Source organism: Microtus ochrogaster, chromosome 2 (genome assembly GCF_000317375.1).
Source record: "Microtus ochrogaster isolate Prairie Vole_2 chromosome 2, MicOch1.0, whole genome shotgun sequence".
In the NCBI taxonomy this organism is placed as follows: Eukaryota; Metazoa; Chordata; class Mammalia; order Rodentia; family Cricetidae; genus Microtus; species Microtus ochrogaster.
In genome coordinates, this window is record NC_022010.1 from 42,245,163 (window position 1) to 42,261,612 (window position 16,450).

General features: G+C 40.8%; 1 protein-coding gene across 8 annotated transcripts in view; it reads left to right on the forward strand.

Annotated features, from left to right (window-relative positions):
* Window positions 1-16,450, forward strand: part of Lrch3 (leucine rich repeats and calponin homology domain containing 3) — a 111,974-nt gene that overhangs the window by 60,801 nt on the left and 34,723 nt on the right. For all 8 annotated transcript variants that reach the window (XM_005344860.3, XM_005344861.2, XM_013351622.2 and 5 more), the window contains exons 7-12: window positions 1,410-1,500; window positions 2,768-2,888; window positions 5,284-5,432; window positions 7,850-7,926; window positions 12,698-12,749; window positions 13,873-14,022. In XM_005344860.3, coding sequence (XP_005344917.1) covers window positions 1,410-1,500; window positions 2,768-2,888; window positions 5,284-5,432; window positions 7,850-7,926; window positions 12,698-12,749; window positions 13,873-14,022 — 640 coding nt within the window. The remainder of the gene's footprint in view (window positions 1-1,409; window positions 1,501-2,767; window positions 2,889-5,283; window positions 5,433-7,849; window positions 7,927-12,697; window positions 12,750-13,872; window positions 14,023-16,450) is intronic.

Here is a 16,450-nt window from a genome sequence, read left to right on the forward strand (position 1 = left end):
TAGTCCCTGGGAACCACATGATGGAGGGAACCATCTGATTGTGCATGTCCTCCTCTCACCTTCACAGACACGTGGTGTACATGTGCCTACAACATAGTAAGGGAACAATTCACCAATAAAACATAACTGCTAAACATATGTACCAGAGTTGGCAAAACCAAACCAAAAAGGAAAAGCAGACAAATAGATGTAAACAGTGAGCAGTCGCAGTTGCCCTCCCATCTTCACGTAGGTCATCCAGTTAGGTCAACAAAGATGGCCAGCAGAAGGCACAGCGAGGAACAGTGCTTATCATGAAGTGTGAATTCCTGAGTTCAGTCAGGGACCCATGGTGGAGAGAACTAACTCCCAAGGGTTGTCTTCTCATCACTCTACCCAAAGTCAACAAAGAAACTTCAGCATTGAACTACATCACACATGAAATGTCCTTAACCAAACTATAGAAGATATTCTAGCAGAGATACAGGAGCTCTGTTCTTCGTGCAGTGCAGCCTTCTCTGAAGCAGACCATAGTCTAGACCACAAATCAGTCTTGAATCCTTGGTATACACTTGAAAACTTACGTTCCAAAAAGAAAAAGGAAAATCTCTTAAGAAGTGGGTAGATTCCTAGACTTGTATGACTTACCAAATTAAATTAAGATGGTATAAACAACTTAGGGCAATATCAGTCAATGAAGATTAAGCTGTAGTCAAGTCTCCAACATAGGAAGGTCTAGGACCAGATGGATTCACTGCTGAATTTTACCAAACCTTTAAAGAAGAGCTAGTGCTAGTGCCCCTTCTGCTGTCCCATTGCATTGGGAGGTGAACTGCCAAACCTGCCCATGAAGCCAGGTTACACTGGTACCAAAACCAGATAAGGAGAATTTTTCATTTGTTTAGGACCTGCATTTGTGTGCATGCGTGTGCGAGTATGCCTGTGTGTGGAGTGTGTGTGTGTGTGTGTGTGTGTGTGTGTGTGCGTGCATGTTTGCTTGTGTGAAAGCTAGCAAGAGGATCATGGGAATGATGCAAGATCTTCAGGGACATGAAAACAGGATGGTGGAACAGTTGTGATGATAAAGCAGAAAGGGGTTGGCAGGAGGGGTGAGACAGATGAAGACAGTGTTGACACAAGTCTGGAGAGGCTATGAGGGGAAATCCATTGTGAGCTAACATTACACATGCGCACAGTGGAAACAGAATTGAGCAATGGTATTTTTGAAAGTGGATTCTGAGCATGGAGGCTCATCCTATTCTGTTTACTTTGTTTCTATTTGGAATTTTCCTGTTAAAAAGCTCAGAGAATGTTGTTCACTTAGCTCTAATCATAGGATGTTTGTTAATAAAGTTGTAACTGGTTAATTTCAGATGTTAATTTTAAAAATATTCAGCCTCATAGTAACAAGTAACACTTCCTTTGGACAGCCATGAAGAACTGTACTCACGTCCTTATGGAGCCCTCGATTCAGGCTTCAATAGTGTGGATAGTGGGGACAAGAGGTGGTCAGGAAATGAGGTAAGTGTTCTCTTCATATACCGGAACTCCTGACTTAGAAAAATTACATAAAATGGAGATATCAAAAAAAGGGCAAAAAACTTACATAGTCCTGCTATTGGAGAATTCTACACTGTTTCGTCCCATGTATGTTTTCTGGAAAGCTGAATAGGAGTTGAGGTGGTTAAAACTGAAGCCTAGCTGGCTCTTAGGAGGCTAAGGCAGGAGGACCACGAATTGAAGGCAGCTTGACCTGGGTAGTAAGTTCCAGGCAGCTTACACTGCATAGCAAATCTCTGTCTCAAAACAATAAAAGCCCTGACATTAGAACTTGATGGCTGATGATGGAGCGGAGCAGTGATAGGAGGGGCGCTGGAAGCCGAGAAAGTAAGTAGGACTGGAAACGAAGCTTCAAATTGTAGGTCAGTGGTGGAGCTCTTCCCTGGCCACTGGCAAGGGCTGGCTTCAGTCCTACAGAAGGTGGGACATCTTAGTGAGTTCATTCACATGCCAAAAATACATGGGTTTGTTTGTTGGTGTGTTTTGATTAATTAATAGTATTATATATTATATATATAAATAGTATATATAGTCTATAGTATAATGTAATTATATTATTAGACATACTTCAGGAGGAAATGACAGGTGGATCTCTGAGTTCAAAAGAGGCCAGGACTTCATAGTGAGTTCCAGGCCAGCCAGGCCTGTACAGTGAGACCCTGTCAAACCTAAGAAAATTAATAAGTCAAATAATAAGTAAGTCAAACCAAATTAATATTACATCACAACTTATAATTTGTAGTTATGTATGTATGTATATATGTCTTGGTAACTATGTTCATGAGTATTTCAATGCATATATATGTAGATAATGTAAACCCATGTATATACTTACAGTTCTAAATATCCTTCTATTTTTGCTAATTGTGGTAAAGTTTACCATTTTAAAGTACATATTTCAGTTGTATAATTCATATAATTATACAATATTCACTGTCAATTCCCCAGACTTTTTTGCTTTATCTTTTCTATGTAAATTTTAGTTTCTATCCCTGTTCTTTATATTATCTAAAATTGGAAATGATGATTTGTTTGTTTTTGTTTCTTTTTTTTCCCCAAGACAGGGTTTCTCTGTGTAGGCCTGGTTGTCCTATACTCGCTCTGTAGACCAGGCTGGCCTCGAACTCACAGAGATCTTCCTGCCTCTGCTTCCCAAATGCTGGGATTAAAGCCGTGTGCCACCACTGCCTGATGGAGATTATGGCTTTTAATGCTTCTGCTTTTTAAGCCTACAGATGAATTTTCAGATTTGCCGCTTCGAGTGGCAGAGATTACTAAAGAGCAGAGACTTCGGAGAGAGAGCCAGTACCAGGAAAATCGCAGCAGTGTGGTAGTCTCAAATGGTGGAGGTAAACATGATTGTGATGATGTTTAAAGCCTTGATCGTTAGCTTGTTTTGTTTTATATCAGGCTCTCCTATAACCCAGACTGGCCTCTAACCCGTTAAGTAGGCAAGGTTAGCCTCAAACCCCCTCCTCCTGTGTCCACCTGATCTTCCTACCTCCTGCTGGAAGTACAGGCTTCTTCCACCACTCCTGGATGTGTAGTGCTGAGGATTGAACCCAGGGCCTTGCGTGTGATGGGCAAGGACTTTGCCAACTCCCACATTAACGTTGTTTTTGTTTAAGAAAGAAACAGTTTGATTTGGCTTAGGGTTCCAGAGGGATGCAATCCACTGTGGTGAAGACGACATGGCAGCATGCAGGGAAGGCATGGTGAGGGCCTAGGCAGTCAGTGATCCCCGTTGTGATGTAATCTTTGTCACACCCACTCTTTGGTGTCTGTGTCTATAGCTCCTTCACTCTTCTAAAGACTTCTGTTTATATATGACAAAAAAAAGTTTGGAATGAAAACCGAATTTCTCATTTTCAGTTTGCAATTAAAATTATTTCCCTCAAATACTTATTTCAGAGGCAACCTTAGAAAGTATAGTTTATCTGCAGTAGATTTTGTTTATCTTGGTCTTACTACAATATTTTTCTGAAGTAATATTGTCTCTTTTTAGGATTCTCTATTTTAATGAGACTTCTTGAGCTCTTCATCAATTGTGTTTATCTGCTTGCATTTGTTTCTAACTTTTAAAAATAGAGTTACCTGTTTATTGGGAAGGAGTGTGCGACCGCAGGCACGCTGAGCGTAGAGAACAACTCTTCTCTCCTTCCACCTGTGGATCCCATAGATCAATCAGGTCATCAGGCTTAGCCAGAAACGCTTTTCCCTACTGAATCATTTAGCCTACACCCCATTGTCCAGGCTGACTCTAGCTCCTGGGTTCAAGTAACCTTACACCAACCGCCTGAACAGCTGGGACTAAGGTGCCTACCAGCACGCCCGTCCTCCAGGGCATGTGTTAGTGTAGGCTCTGTTTCCCATCGGGAGTATGTTCTTGGAGCTTCTGAAGACTAGCTTTCTTATTCTGACATTTTGAACTTAGTAGTCATTTTTATAAAAATATACCATTCTCTCTGCTTCATGTACTTCTGAAGCAAGTTTTAGGATTCCGTTCTGTATTCTTCCAATTTGAATTTTAAAGTCTAATGTTCAAATCTTGAGGGCCAGTGCTGAGGGAAAAATTACATAGATTTTCTAGAAATGCTTATGTTTTTGAGAAACAATTTCATTTCTAATTGTTTTGTCTTCTCTGGTTTACATTCTTCTTTATTTCTGTCACTTACCATCCCACTCATATCTTAGTAATTTTATTCTAAATTTTGCTCTCATATTAGTTATCTGTACTGTTATTATATTTAAGACAACATAATTTCCAACTGTGCCTTTCAGTGTGGTAGCCACTAGCCCCATGTGGTTATTCAGCATTTGAAATGTGGCATTTGGGGACTGAGGAGGTGGCCTCAGTGGATGATGTAATACCACCTTATAACCTTTTAATTCTTTTAAATCTTAATAAACTTATAACACAAGATTCAATTTAATATAAGCTGCAGTTCATTTAAATTCAGTGTTCTGGCACAGTAAGACAGCATAAAACTACAGTTGGGGTTTAACGTACTGCTTGAGAAACATCTTCGCAATGAGCTCTTTCCTAGTGAGCCATTTAACTAGCTGTTAAAAGTAGTTAACATCCGGAAGCTTGAAAAATGAAAGCATTCTATGTGTCTTCAGCTGCCTCCTCTCCTCCAGTGCGTTTCTAGGGGAGTAGACATTTTGTTTAAAAAGTTATACGATACACTCTCCAGTCGGTGTCTTTGAGAAGAGAACATTTTTCACTCCCAAGCTACTGCAGAACTCTCTGAAGCATTGCCCTCTAGCAAGTAATCTTCTAATAGGGAAATCTTTGTGCTCTCTTTTTTTTAAGTTTGAATTGCAGGAAGGGAAACAGTCAATAAGTTTCTTATCCCATATCTTCTGTCCTCTTTTGCGTTAACTGTTACATTTTCTGGATCTCAAACTAATGAAAAGATACAGACGGCCTTCTGTCTCTAAGCAGCAGCCGTCTTCTGTCCCACAGACTCAGGCTGCCTGTTTAAAACACTATGGAGCCATCCAGAGAAAAATAAATAGATGTCAGGGTCTAAACTTAAATGGTTCACCCTCAGTTTTTGCATTCTTTAGTGTATTTGGACTAAGGTTTTCAAAAGACTACTTTTGCAAGGGTCTATAGACTAACTCCTAAAGGCATGTGTCACAGAACAGACAAAGGGAAGAGGGAGAGTGTTATTTAAGCAGTCTTTATTGTCTGTTTAACTTTGAATCTCTCTCTGTCTCTTTCTCTGGGGTGTACAGTGGAGCATGATCTGGATCAGATTGACTACATTGACAGCTGTACTACAGAAGAAGAAGAGAACGATGTCAAACAGCACAAAGGCTTGGATGCCAACAGTCTCAGCTCACAGTTCATGGCATACATTGAACAACGGCGGATCTCCCATGAGGTAGAGTCCCGTTCTAGCCTAAGAAAGTTGGTATTCCTACTGAAGACAATTCGGGCTGGTGTAGATTTCAGCATGGCAGTTATTTATTGGTTTAGGCCTATTTGTTTATTTTCCATTCCAATCTTAGATCTGGATTTTTCAAACTTAATTTGGAAAAATCAGGAAGTAGTCTAAAAAATGGTTCAAGTTTTATCCTTCAGATAAGAAGGCAGGTTTCATTCATTTGAAGATGCAGTAAAGGGGACCCGAGCGTGACACCTGAGCGTGACCTCAGGCTTTTGCAGAGAGAGCATGGGACAGGATACTTTTCCTTACTATATTGTTTTGCTTTCTGAATGGCTTTTTTCTTTCCTTTTCTTTTCCTGATTGGTTTGCTTTTATGTTATTGCTAACTATAAATCATAATTTGATAGGTAATTAACTAAGCCAACGTTGGCTTTTGAGGAAACCTTCAAGTTACCCATAGAATAATAATAAGTTTAATTATACTGATGCTTTTATCCTATGTTAACAGAATATAAATTGTTTGCTATTAAAATTCTTGGGTGTCTTGTATAATGAAGCATTGAATTGCCTAAAAAACAAGTGGGCATTCAGACCACTGTAGAATCTCTGCCAATTCCTCAAGGGTCTCAAGTAGAACAGCATTCTTCAATCTATCTAGTCAGCAGAGTAAAATGACTTCATTCTTGTGTGTGCTGTGTTCATGTCTGGAGTTTGTCCCAGGCTCTGAGCAGGCAGTTGTCTGAGGAACACTGGGGCCTTTTTGAAGAGTGATGTCTTTAACTTAGCAATCAAGGATCAACTGCTTCAAGCGGAGTGACTGCGGAGCAATAGCATTCCTCCAGAGAATCCTCTGCTCCTGTCTGAAGGCTTTGAACACAGTCGTTTTTGTTGCAGTTCAGAGGACACTTGTTTCTAAATCAGATAAAAGCACATAAATCAAATCCTGTAGCCAAAAAATAGTGATAGACCAGGGATTGATAAAACTGACCTGTGGTTCAAGCTGTTAGAAGCTGTTAGTTTCTCTGCTGGAATCAAGACTTACTTTCTAATAAAATTTAAATTAATAATGCTACATAATACTCTTTAGAGAAATCCTTTTTTTTTTTCTGTCTTCCTTTAATCACTTTATAGGTTGTCTGAGTGGAGTGTCTCTACAACATGGAACAGGAACTGCTCACTGGCCTACTGAGCAGTGTCCCTACCACACTATAGAGGCTCCTTTAGTGTTTTTAAGTTCTAACTACTTTTGTGCGGTAGCTGTAATTCTTGGCATAGTGCTCTTGGTATTTCTGTGTCATGTCGCTTTCTACAATTGGGCAGTGCGTAACTTCTGCTGCAGCAGTGGAAGGGAGTCACACGCTAGCTCAGCAGATGCAGCTCAGCTTGCCAGGAGGGAGTTCTGAGCTCTTCTGTTTGTTTTGTTTTGTTTTGTTTTGTTTTGTTTGTTTGTTTCTTGAAACAGGGTCTCTCTACAGAGTCCTGGCTATCCTGGAACTTACTGTATAGACCAGGCTGGCCTCGAACTCACAGAGATCCACCTGCCTCTGCCTCCCTAGTAATGAGATTAAAGATGTATGCCACCATGCCCGGCTGCTAAGGCCCTTTTTATTCTGACAATATTACTCTTTGTAATCACTAATTAATATAAAAAATAAAAAGATAACCATTTAAATAAAATAAATATTCATAGAGTTTGCATATTTTTATTATCAAAGCCCATGTAATATGAGTTTTGTGTGTTTGTTTCAGCTTGGTTCTGCTTTTGTTCATTTGTTAATATGTATGTGTTGGTGAGTTTGTCAGCACACATACCACAGTGCATCCATAAAGGTCAGAGGACAACTTTGGAGTTGGTTCTCACTGTCCAGCTTTCTGGAGGTTCTGGAGGGCAAACTCAGGTGGCTTGGTTTGCACAGCAAGTGCCTTTCCACAGTCACCTGTCTCAGCAGCCCTTGCTATAGGTTTTTGAGAATAGAGTCTTCCTGTTACCCAGGCTGTCCTCAAACTCAATTTTTTTTTTTCTTTTTTGGGTTTTTCGAGACAGGGTTTCTCCGTAGCTTTTGATTCCTGTCCTGGAACTAGCTCTTGTAGATCAGGCTGGCCTCGAACTCACAGAGATCCGCCTGCCTCTGCCTCCCAAGTGCTGGGATTAAAGGCGTGCGCCACCACCGCCCGGCTTCAAACTCAATTTTTTGCCTCAGCTTCTTGAGTTCTAGGATTATAGGTATGCACCATCACAACCTGCTAGCCTGCATGCTTTTAAACACAACGCTCACAAAGGAATATCCTGTCAAAATAAAGTTTTAGTGTCTAATTTTCTAAAAGTAAAAGTAATTAAGAATATAATGACAGAATTATATATATATGTATAATGTATGTTAAAGTTATTTTCTTTTTTCCTTTTGGTCTAGGGTTCACCAGTAAAGCCAGTAGCTGTTAGAGAATTTCAGAAAACAGAAGACATGAAAAGATACTCACATCAAAGCAGGTGTGAAAAGGCAACTCTACGTCATTTTCTTTTTTTTTTTTACCACAGAGTCTACGTTATTTATTTGGCTTCTTTCACTCAGCATAATAAAATGAGATACATCAAGTCTATTGTAGGTCATTTTCTGTTTTGAAACTCAATATTAAGACTGTGAATCGATTTTGGTTTTATGTAAATCCAAATATAATGAAGCCATTGACTTAGGTGTGCTTTCCATGCCTTGTATTTAAACTAGATCTGTCTGCATTTGTGCTTACGCCATTGTAAACATGGTACCTAAACCAGGACCTTAGAATCAGATGATTTAAAAGTACTTAGTAGTAATGAAATTTGTGGTGATGGGTGTGTATTTATTCTAGAAAATTTAAAGATTTTCAGAAGCCCCTACTCTGTAACTTAAGTTTTTGGTGGGGGAACAGAGCAGGTTATGTGTATTTTCTTTCTTTCTTCAATATATACAGTCTCTCCACTGCACTGAGTCTCCCTATTTCTTTTTATTTATTTATTTATTTATTTAACTTTATTTTATATGCATTGGTGTGAAGGTGTCAGGTCCCCTGGAACTAGATCTTCAGACAGTTGTGGGCAGCCATGTGGATGCTGAGAATTGAACCCGGGTCCTCTGGAAGAGCAGTCAGTGCTCTTAACCACTGAGCCATCTCTCCAGCCCCGAGTCTCCCTATTTCTAAAATTAGCTCAATATTGTTTCTCAGTCTAGAATTCTAAAATGTTTTTGGCTATAAACTGTAGTTAGTTTTTTTTTTTTTCAGTCTTTGGTCTTTGTGTATGAAATCTTAAAAACAGTAGGCTTGATATATCTGTTCTTTTTGTTTTGTTCTGTTTTTCCAAGTCAGTGTCCCTCTATGTAGCCCTTGGCTGTCTTAGAAGTCAATCTGTACATCAGGCTGTCCTTTAACTAAGAGATCCACCCACCTCTGCCTCGTGGACTCAGAAGCATGTGCCACCATACCCAGCTGACAGTAAATGTGTTGTCATCTGTCATCCATCCTAGGACTTTACACAGATAGCATGCTGTATGTCGTCTCAGGAACTGTGATGTTGATGGACTGAAGAAAATGTAGGAAGAATAATCAATAAGAAAAATATTTTAATTTTATTTTATTTGCCTTGGTGTTTTGTCATGCTGTCAGGTCCCTGGAACTGAAGGCAGAGACAGTTGTGAGCGCCATGTGGGTGCTGGGACTGGACTCAGGTCCTCTGGAAGAGCGGTCAGTGCTATATTCCACTGAGTCATCTCTCCAGCCCCACATATGAAAATTATGTAACTTGACCTTTTATACTCATAAATTATTCCTTGGAGGTTTAGTTCAATTTTATATACTTTATCTTTATCTCAGAATGGATATGGTCATTTTCTTTAAATGCCCATTAGGTGCACCCTTAAGACTTGAGTAAGCTGTTAGACACAGAGATAGGGAGAACTTAGAGCTTAAACAACTGGCAGAAGAGCCTGAGCAGGAGCACTCAGGGATGGAAGACAAAGGATAGTGTCTGAAAGGCTAAGATGAAAAGAGCAGGGCTCATCTTCCTCTCTGCTGCCTTCGAGGTCGCTGCCATCTCTTTGGCATCATCATAGCTCCTACCCCTCCAGCATCTGAGGAATTCCAAAAAGAGGACCAACAAGCTGGGCAGTGGTAGTGCACTCGGGAGGCAGAGGCAGGTGGATCTCTGTGAGTTCGAGGCCGGCCTGGTCTACAAGTGCTAGTTCCAGGACAGGAACCAAAGCTACAGAGAAACCCTGTCTCAAAAAAGAAAAAAAAGAGAGAGAGAGAGGACCAACAAGTTCACTTGGCACCGGTCAGACTGTTGTGTCAAAATTAAGCAAAAGTGACAGAAAGCTAGATGTATTGATTGACATTAGGATGCAGAGAAGATCTAGGGCCAAACTCTGGTGTCCAGCATCAGTTACGGGATTCTGGAAATTCCTGGTCCACGATGGCTAGAGGCTGGAAGTGCTGCTGAAGTGCATCAAAGCCGACTGTGCCGAGATCGCTTGCAACGCTCGCTCCAAGAACCACATCAGAGTCACCAGTCCCAACGCTAGGCTGCCCAGCAGTGAACATGAGTAGATACATAAAATCACAAAAACTGCACAGGAAAAAGACAGGGAAGGATGAAATGCCCCATATTACTGATCCTCTGGGCCTGCTGCTTTAGTAGTGTTCACCATGGGCGGAGCTTTGCTGCTCTGGAGACCCAGAGAACGTAAGACTTAAAAATGGAGACTGGGTTTGGCTGGCTTCTTAAAAGAAAGTTCAGTATAAAGAGAAGGTAAAGAAATATAGTAGGAGCTGAGCACTCATAGGCCTGCAGTAGAAAGATTGAAAATTCAATTCTAACTTAGACAACTTAGTGAGGCCCTGTCTCCAGTTGTGTAAAAGAAGGCAGGACTTAGAAACATCGTGCAGTGTTGGAGTCCTTCATTATCTTCTGTTTTAAAAATTAGAGAAATATGGAAGGAGAGGTATATATTAAATGATTCAAAAACAGTGTTCAGGTGAGAACAGATAGCCTGCTGGGGATGGGTTTAGTTGGTCCCTTCTTTCTTTGGATTCAGATCATTCACAGATGTCTAATAAAAGCTATAGGAAGTTTCAACAATCAGGAGTAGTAGAGCTGGGACAAGATATAATTAATTCCTGTCATCCTACACAGGTAGTCATTCCAGTATGTTTGTGTGGTCTCTGTGTGTGAATGAACATGTCTGTTTGTGGGGATGATGTGTATGCAGGTGTACTTTTGCATGTATGTATGTATGCATGCATGTAGAGGCCAGACAGCCTCAGTTGTTGCTCCCTAGGAACACATCCACCTTTTCTGAGACAGTCTCTGACTGTCCTGGGATTCTCCATCTGCTGATTAGGCAAGCTGGCTAGCTACAAGCCCCAGAGATCCTATGTCCACCTTTCCAGCACCAGGATTATAAGTGCTCACCAACTGTTATGCATGTTCTGGGGGCTGAACTCAGTTTCCAGTGCTTGCTTTGCAAATAATTTACCAACCCAGCCATCTCCCCATCCCTGCGGTATCTTATTTAGTTTTAATAACATATCCTAGGGGTAAACATATTTATCCTAACTTTATAAATGAAGATGTTGAGCCAGGCAGTGGTGGCACACTCCTTTAATCCCAGCACTTGGGAGGCAGAGGCAGGCGGATCTCTGTGAGTTCAAGGCTAGCCTGGTCTACAAGAGCTAGTTCTAGGACAGGCTCCAAAGCTACAGAGAAACCCGGTCTCAAAAAAAAAACAAAACCCAAAAAAAGTATATATATGAAGATGTTGAAGCCCAGCATACTTTAGTAAATTTCCTAATTCATTGGATTTATAACAATATATAGGAATTATTATCAGATTGTTCCCAAAGCAAATATTAGGCAGTGCTCATATACTAAGGGTATTCTAATAATTACATGCATAGAATTATTATATATATTATGTATAATTATAGCTGTGATTAATAATGATTCGATTATTCCCAAAGCAAACATCAGGCAGTGCTTGTACACTAACTAAGGATAATCCTTGTTGCCTGTTTCTTTTTTTCGAAATGGGTGTCTTGGATGTTTGTGTAGGTAGCCAAGGCCAATTGAGTTGTCTAGAAAGTAGGCATTTACCAGTGACAAAGGTGAAGAGACAATGAACAACAATTAAATTTTGCCTGCTTTTTAATTTTAAATTGAATCCTTGTTTTTAGTTTGTTTTCTCTGTCTGTGTGTGTGTGCACGCGCGCATGCGTGTGCATGTACTGTGTCTGTGTTCAGACACCATAGAACAATTTGTAGGGAATCATTTCTCTCCTTCCGCCACGTGGGTTCTCAGGGTTAAGCTCAGGTTGTCAGGCTTAGTATCAAGGATAAAGATCCATTGAGCTGTGTCACTATTGTGTTACAGCTCTGAGGGAAAGGTATCCTGGCAGCTGAGAGCCAAGAAATACTACAAAATCACACCACACAATAAACTTCACACAGAGATTTATTGGGAAAGACACAGGAGGGAGGGTGGCTTCCTTTTTGTGGTAGAAAAGCAGCAAGGATCCTACCGGAGAAAAGTTAGGCACATTAGGTGAGGTAGTAGTCCTAAGTGCCAGGTTAAAGAGTTTGAGCCCCTGAGTTTGACCTCTAGCATTAGCAAGAAAAAACAATTTTGTTTTTTAGGTGTTGCGATTACAAGAGCTTAGAAAGTTTTCTTGTTTGCCTGCTAGCTTACTGATGTCAGTGAAACACACATGATTTACAGAGCCTTGAAAAATGTTACCCTGCTTGAGGAAGAAAATAACCACCAAACTGTAAAATCGAGGAGGGTGGTGCTGTCTTTGTGTTTGGTAAGCAGCACCTTTTCCTTCAGAATGAAAGTCAGTAGTCATTACTTGGTTCCTTAAGGTGCTGTATTGTAAATATAGTCCCGGTTTCTGTTGATGAGACGGCTGTGTCATCAGATCTCAGTTCACACAGCTCTTGTTTCAGTGATGGTAGTAAAGTGGGTAATGGCTCTATGTGTCACAGAAAAAAAAAAATGATGCTGTTTGAAAAGTGTTCTCGGCCACTGTCACCCTGTTGGCTGGCATAGACGGTATGTAAGTTGGGGCATCAGGTAAGCTGTGGTTTAATGTCATTTTTGGGCTTATGTTTACTCTTTCAGTTCTAACTCAGCAGGTTGCCTGCTGATCGGCAGAAACTTGTTAATAATGAAAATTTCTCTTGTCCCTTATCTTGTTGTCAATGAGTTCTTATTTTTCTTTTTGGGAGCCAGGGTTCCAGCTGAGCCATCCTCCGTGTTATCACTGCCACCAAACCACAATCGGGTAGGTTTTTTTAGATATTAGATTTGTTGCTGTTGTTTGAGGTTTTTTGTCTGTTTGTTTTTGGGGTTTTGTTTTTTTTGTTTTTGTTTTTGTTTTTGTTTTTTGAGACAGAGTTTCTCCATGTAGTCCAGGTTGTACTGGAACTCACTCTGTAGACCAGGCTGGCCTCAAACTCATAGAGGTCCACCTGCCTCTCTGCCTCACAAGTGCTGGAATTAAAGGTGTGTGCCACCACTACCTGGCCTAGTTACTAGATTTATCTTTGTTATTTCTGTTTTGATTTTGCTAAACTAAGATAACGTTCTTTTAATTTTTAATATTTATTTAATGTGTTTATGTACATATGTGTCCTATATGTTTGTATATGTATGTGTGTGTTCGTGTCCTTGTGCACACATGTGTGCCTATGTGTGCACATCACACAGCATACATGTAGAGGTAAGAGGACAACTTGGGGAGTTGTTTCTTTTACCACATGGGTTCCTGGGATTCAGCTCAGGTCATAGGTTTCGATGGCAAGCACCTTTACTGGCTGAGCTTTCTTGCCAGCCCAGTGTTCTTTTTTTTTTTTTTTTTTTTTTGGTTTTTCGAGACAGGGTTTCTCTGTAGCTTTGGAGCCTGTCCTGGAACTCCCTTTGTAGACCAGGCTGGCCTCGAACTCACAGAGATCCGCCTGCCTCTGCCTCCCGAGTGCTGGGACCCAGTGTTCTTTTAAATACTTAAACTGCCATTAATTGCCAAATATCTATAAATCTTACTATTTGTCTTCTCAGTTAGTTCATACAGCATGTGTCCATGATAGTTCCCACTTTTATACATATAAGAGCAGTGAGTTTTTAGCCGGGCGGTGGTGGCACACGCCTGTAATCCCAGCACTCGGGAGGCAGAGGCAGGTGGATCTCTGTGAGTTTGAGACCAGCCTGGTCTACAGAAGCTAGTTCCAGGACAGGCTCCAAAGCTACAGAGAAACCCTGTCTCAAAAAACCAAAAAAAAAACAAAACAGTGAGTTTTTAAAAATGTTAATACTGCAAAGTAAAACTTGAGTTAGCAGCATTCTTTATATTGATACAGGTTATTGACATGTTGACTCTTATCCCCACTTGCATGTCCAACCTCTTGCAGCTTTCACATTCAGACTTGGAGCTTCATCAGAGGAGAGAACAGTCAGTCGAGTGCACTCGGAGAGAGGCACAGCTCGCAGCCCTGCAGTATGAGGAGGAGAAAATAAGGACTAAGCAGATTCAGAGAGATGCTGTCTTGGACTTTGTCAAAGTAAGAGCTTTACCATCACTGACAGATAATAACTCTTGAAGTTAAGAGAGGTAAATATATATTCATTTTGCCAGGACTGTCGGTTATTGTTGCCCTAATTAAAGGGCCATTTGTTTCCCTCACAAGAATTCTCAACTAAAGATAGAGTGACTGTCTCCCTTAGCCATAGTTATGACTGGTTATAGGCCAGTAGAAACCATTAACCTAACCACCTTACTATGGGGTTGCTGGCTCTCCCATCTCAGGTATAGTATAAAGATCATGAAAGTGGCCAGGTGGTGGCGGCGCAGGCCTTTAATCCCAGCACTCAGGAGGCAGAGGCAGGCAGATCTCTGTGAGTTCAAGGCCAGCCTGGTCTACAGAGTGAGTTCTAAGACAACCAGGACTGTTATATAGAGAAAACTTGTCTCAGAAAAAAAAAAAAAATCATGAAAGTGGCAGTGCTGTGTGAATGTCACAGTGTTGTCTCCACATTTTTCCTGTAGCAAATGCTGTTTGTTGGGAGGCTACCAGGCTTCGTTCTTTCGTGATCTCTGATTCTTTCCTTCCTTCCTGTTTCCATACCTGCTCAGTAAGGACAACCCCGTTACCGTTTCTTCTGTGGATATTTTATAGCATCTCTTGTGCAGTCTGAGGACTATGGGAAGCAAATTTTGATTTTATGCTTGTTTTTTTTTTTCATTTAAAATCACCCTTGAAATTATTAAGTAATAAATATTAAGTATTTATAATTTTATTCGCTTAATATGTCTCTCCCATTCATTTGCAAACTTCAAGATAGGAACTGTGTGTTTTGCTCACCAGATCTTAGCAGGTTTGAGTCTGTAGAGTTCTGGAGATTTTTGTTGAATGAGTCATTCTTGCCTAGAAAAGGTTCCTGTGTTTTAGAATTTTAGACCAAGATCATTTTTTGAAAGTACTCTATGCATTTTTGTTTCATTGCTTTACATGATGAATTCCTTCTTTATATATATATATTTTGGGGGGGGGGTTTTGGGTTTTTTTTTTTTTTTTTTTTGGGTTTTTCGAGACAGGGTTTCTCTGTGGCTTTGGAGCCTGTCCTGGAACTAGCTCTGTAGACCAGGCTGGTCTCGAACTCACAGAGATCCTCCTACCTCTGCCTCCTGAGTGCTGGGATTAAAGGCGTACGCCACCACCGCCCGGCTATATTTATTTTTATGTGTGTTTTGCCTGCATGTATATATGTGTGTTGTGTACTGTATGTATGCCTGGGGCTCTTGGATGTAAGAAGATTTCAGACCCTGTGAAACAGTTGTAGGCCACCATGTGGTTGCTGGGAACCACACCCATATGTGCTCATCTGCTCCCACCCCTGCTGTGTCAGTCTGAGAGTGATGGTCCTCCTCCTCCCTGGAGTCCTTCAGTCAGAGCCCATTGCTCTGTCAAAATTTAGGAAAACCATTTGTCCATTGACAGATCTAACATCAGTATTCCTAGAAACAAGTTTATAGGGGTCTGAAACCAAACCTGTCACCTCCCAGCCCCTCTTCTCTCTGCCCGAGATGTCTCTCTCCTCCTTTTGTGCCTTCTTATCTCTGAGAATGTAGGTAGCTAAAATGTCTGTTTTATCACACTCTTTTACCTCCTGTCATTCTTTTGCTTAAATCATCTCTTACTTCACACTGTTTCTTCTGATTTGTCAAGCATCACCCCCTTCCATAAGTCTTTACTTGACTTATTACCAAGTAAAGACTTAAAACAAGTCAAGACTCTCTGTTTATTTTATAATAGGGAAGCTGAGAGTGTTCGTTTTCACAGATGAAGCTGCAGCTCTACAGAAATGAAGTACTGGTCCCACATTGTAGGCTGATTGTGGTCAGAAAACAAACCTAGGTTTCCTAAAGCCTCACTGACTGGATAGGCCTTGAGGGGGCGTGAGATGAGCCTGTAAAGGTAAATAGAGTACAAGGCTCCATTATGTCAGGTCTTGTCGTGGAGCAGTGAGTACAGAGGGGGAGAAAAGGCTCGGGGTGAAAGCCATGGTTTTACATCAAGACAGAGAAGAAACTAGAGAGCACATCAGCCGCACTGAGCTCAGAAGGACGTGATTGTTATCCTAGGAACGCTCTTTGGCATGACAGCTTGAGAGAATGGGAGTGGTTTAGGAGGTGGGAATGCGCTTCCATAACTTTCACACTTGACTTAATGGCACTTGAGGAAAATAGCAGCTAGTTTAGAATTTGGATTGAAGACAGCAAAAGCTAGTAAGTTGATGAGATGGTGAAGGTGACAATGGGAACAATACTTAGAAAATTTATTGAATGGTTTTTGCATACCAAACATTGTTTTAAGCAGTTTCTCCTAAAAGTCTGTGTCCTTGTTCCCCTCTCCCTCCTCCCCTCCTTTCTATTTTGTTTTTATTTTTTGAGACAGGGTTTCTCTGTGTAGCCCTGGCTGTCCTGGAACT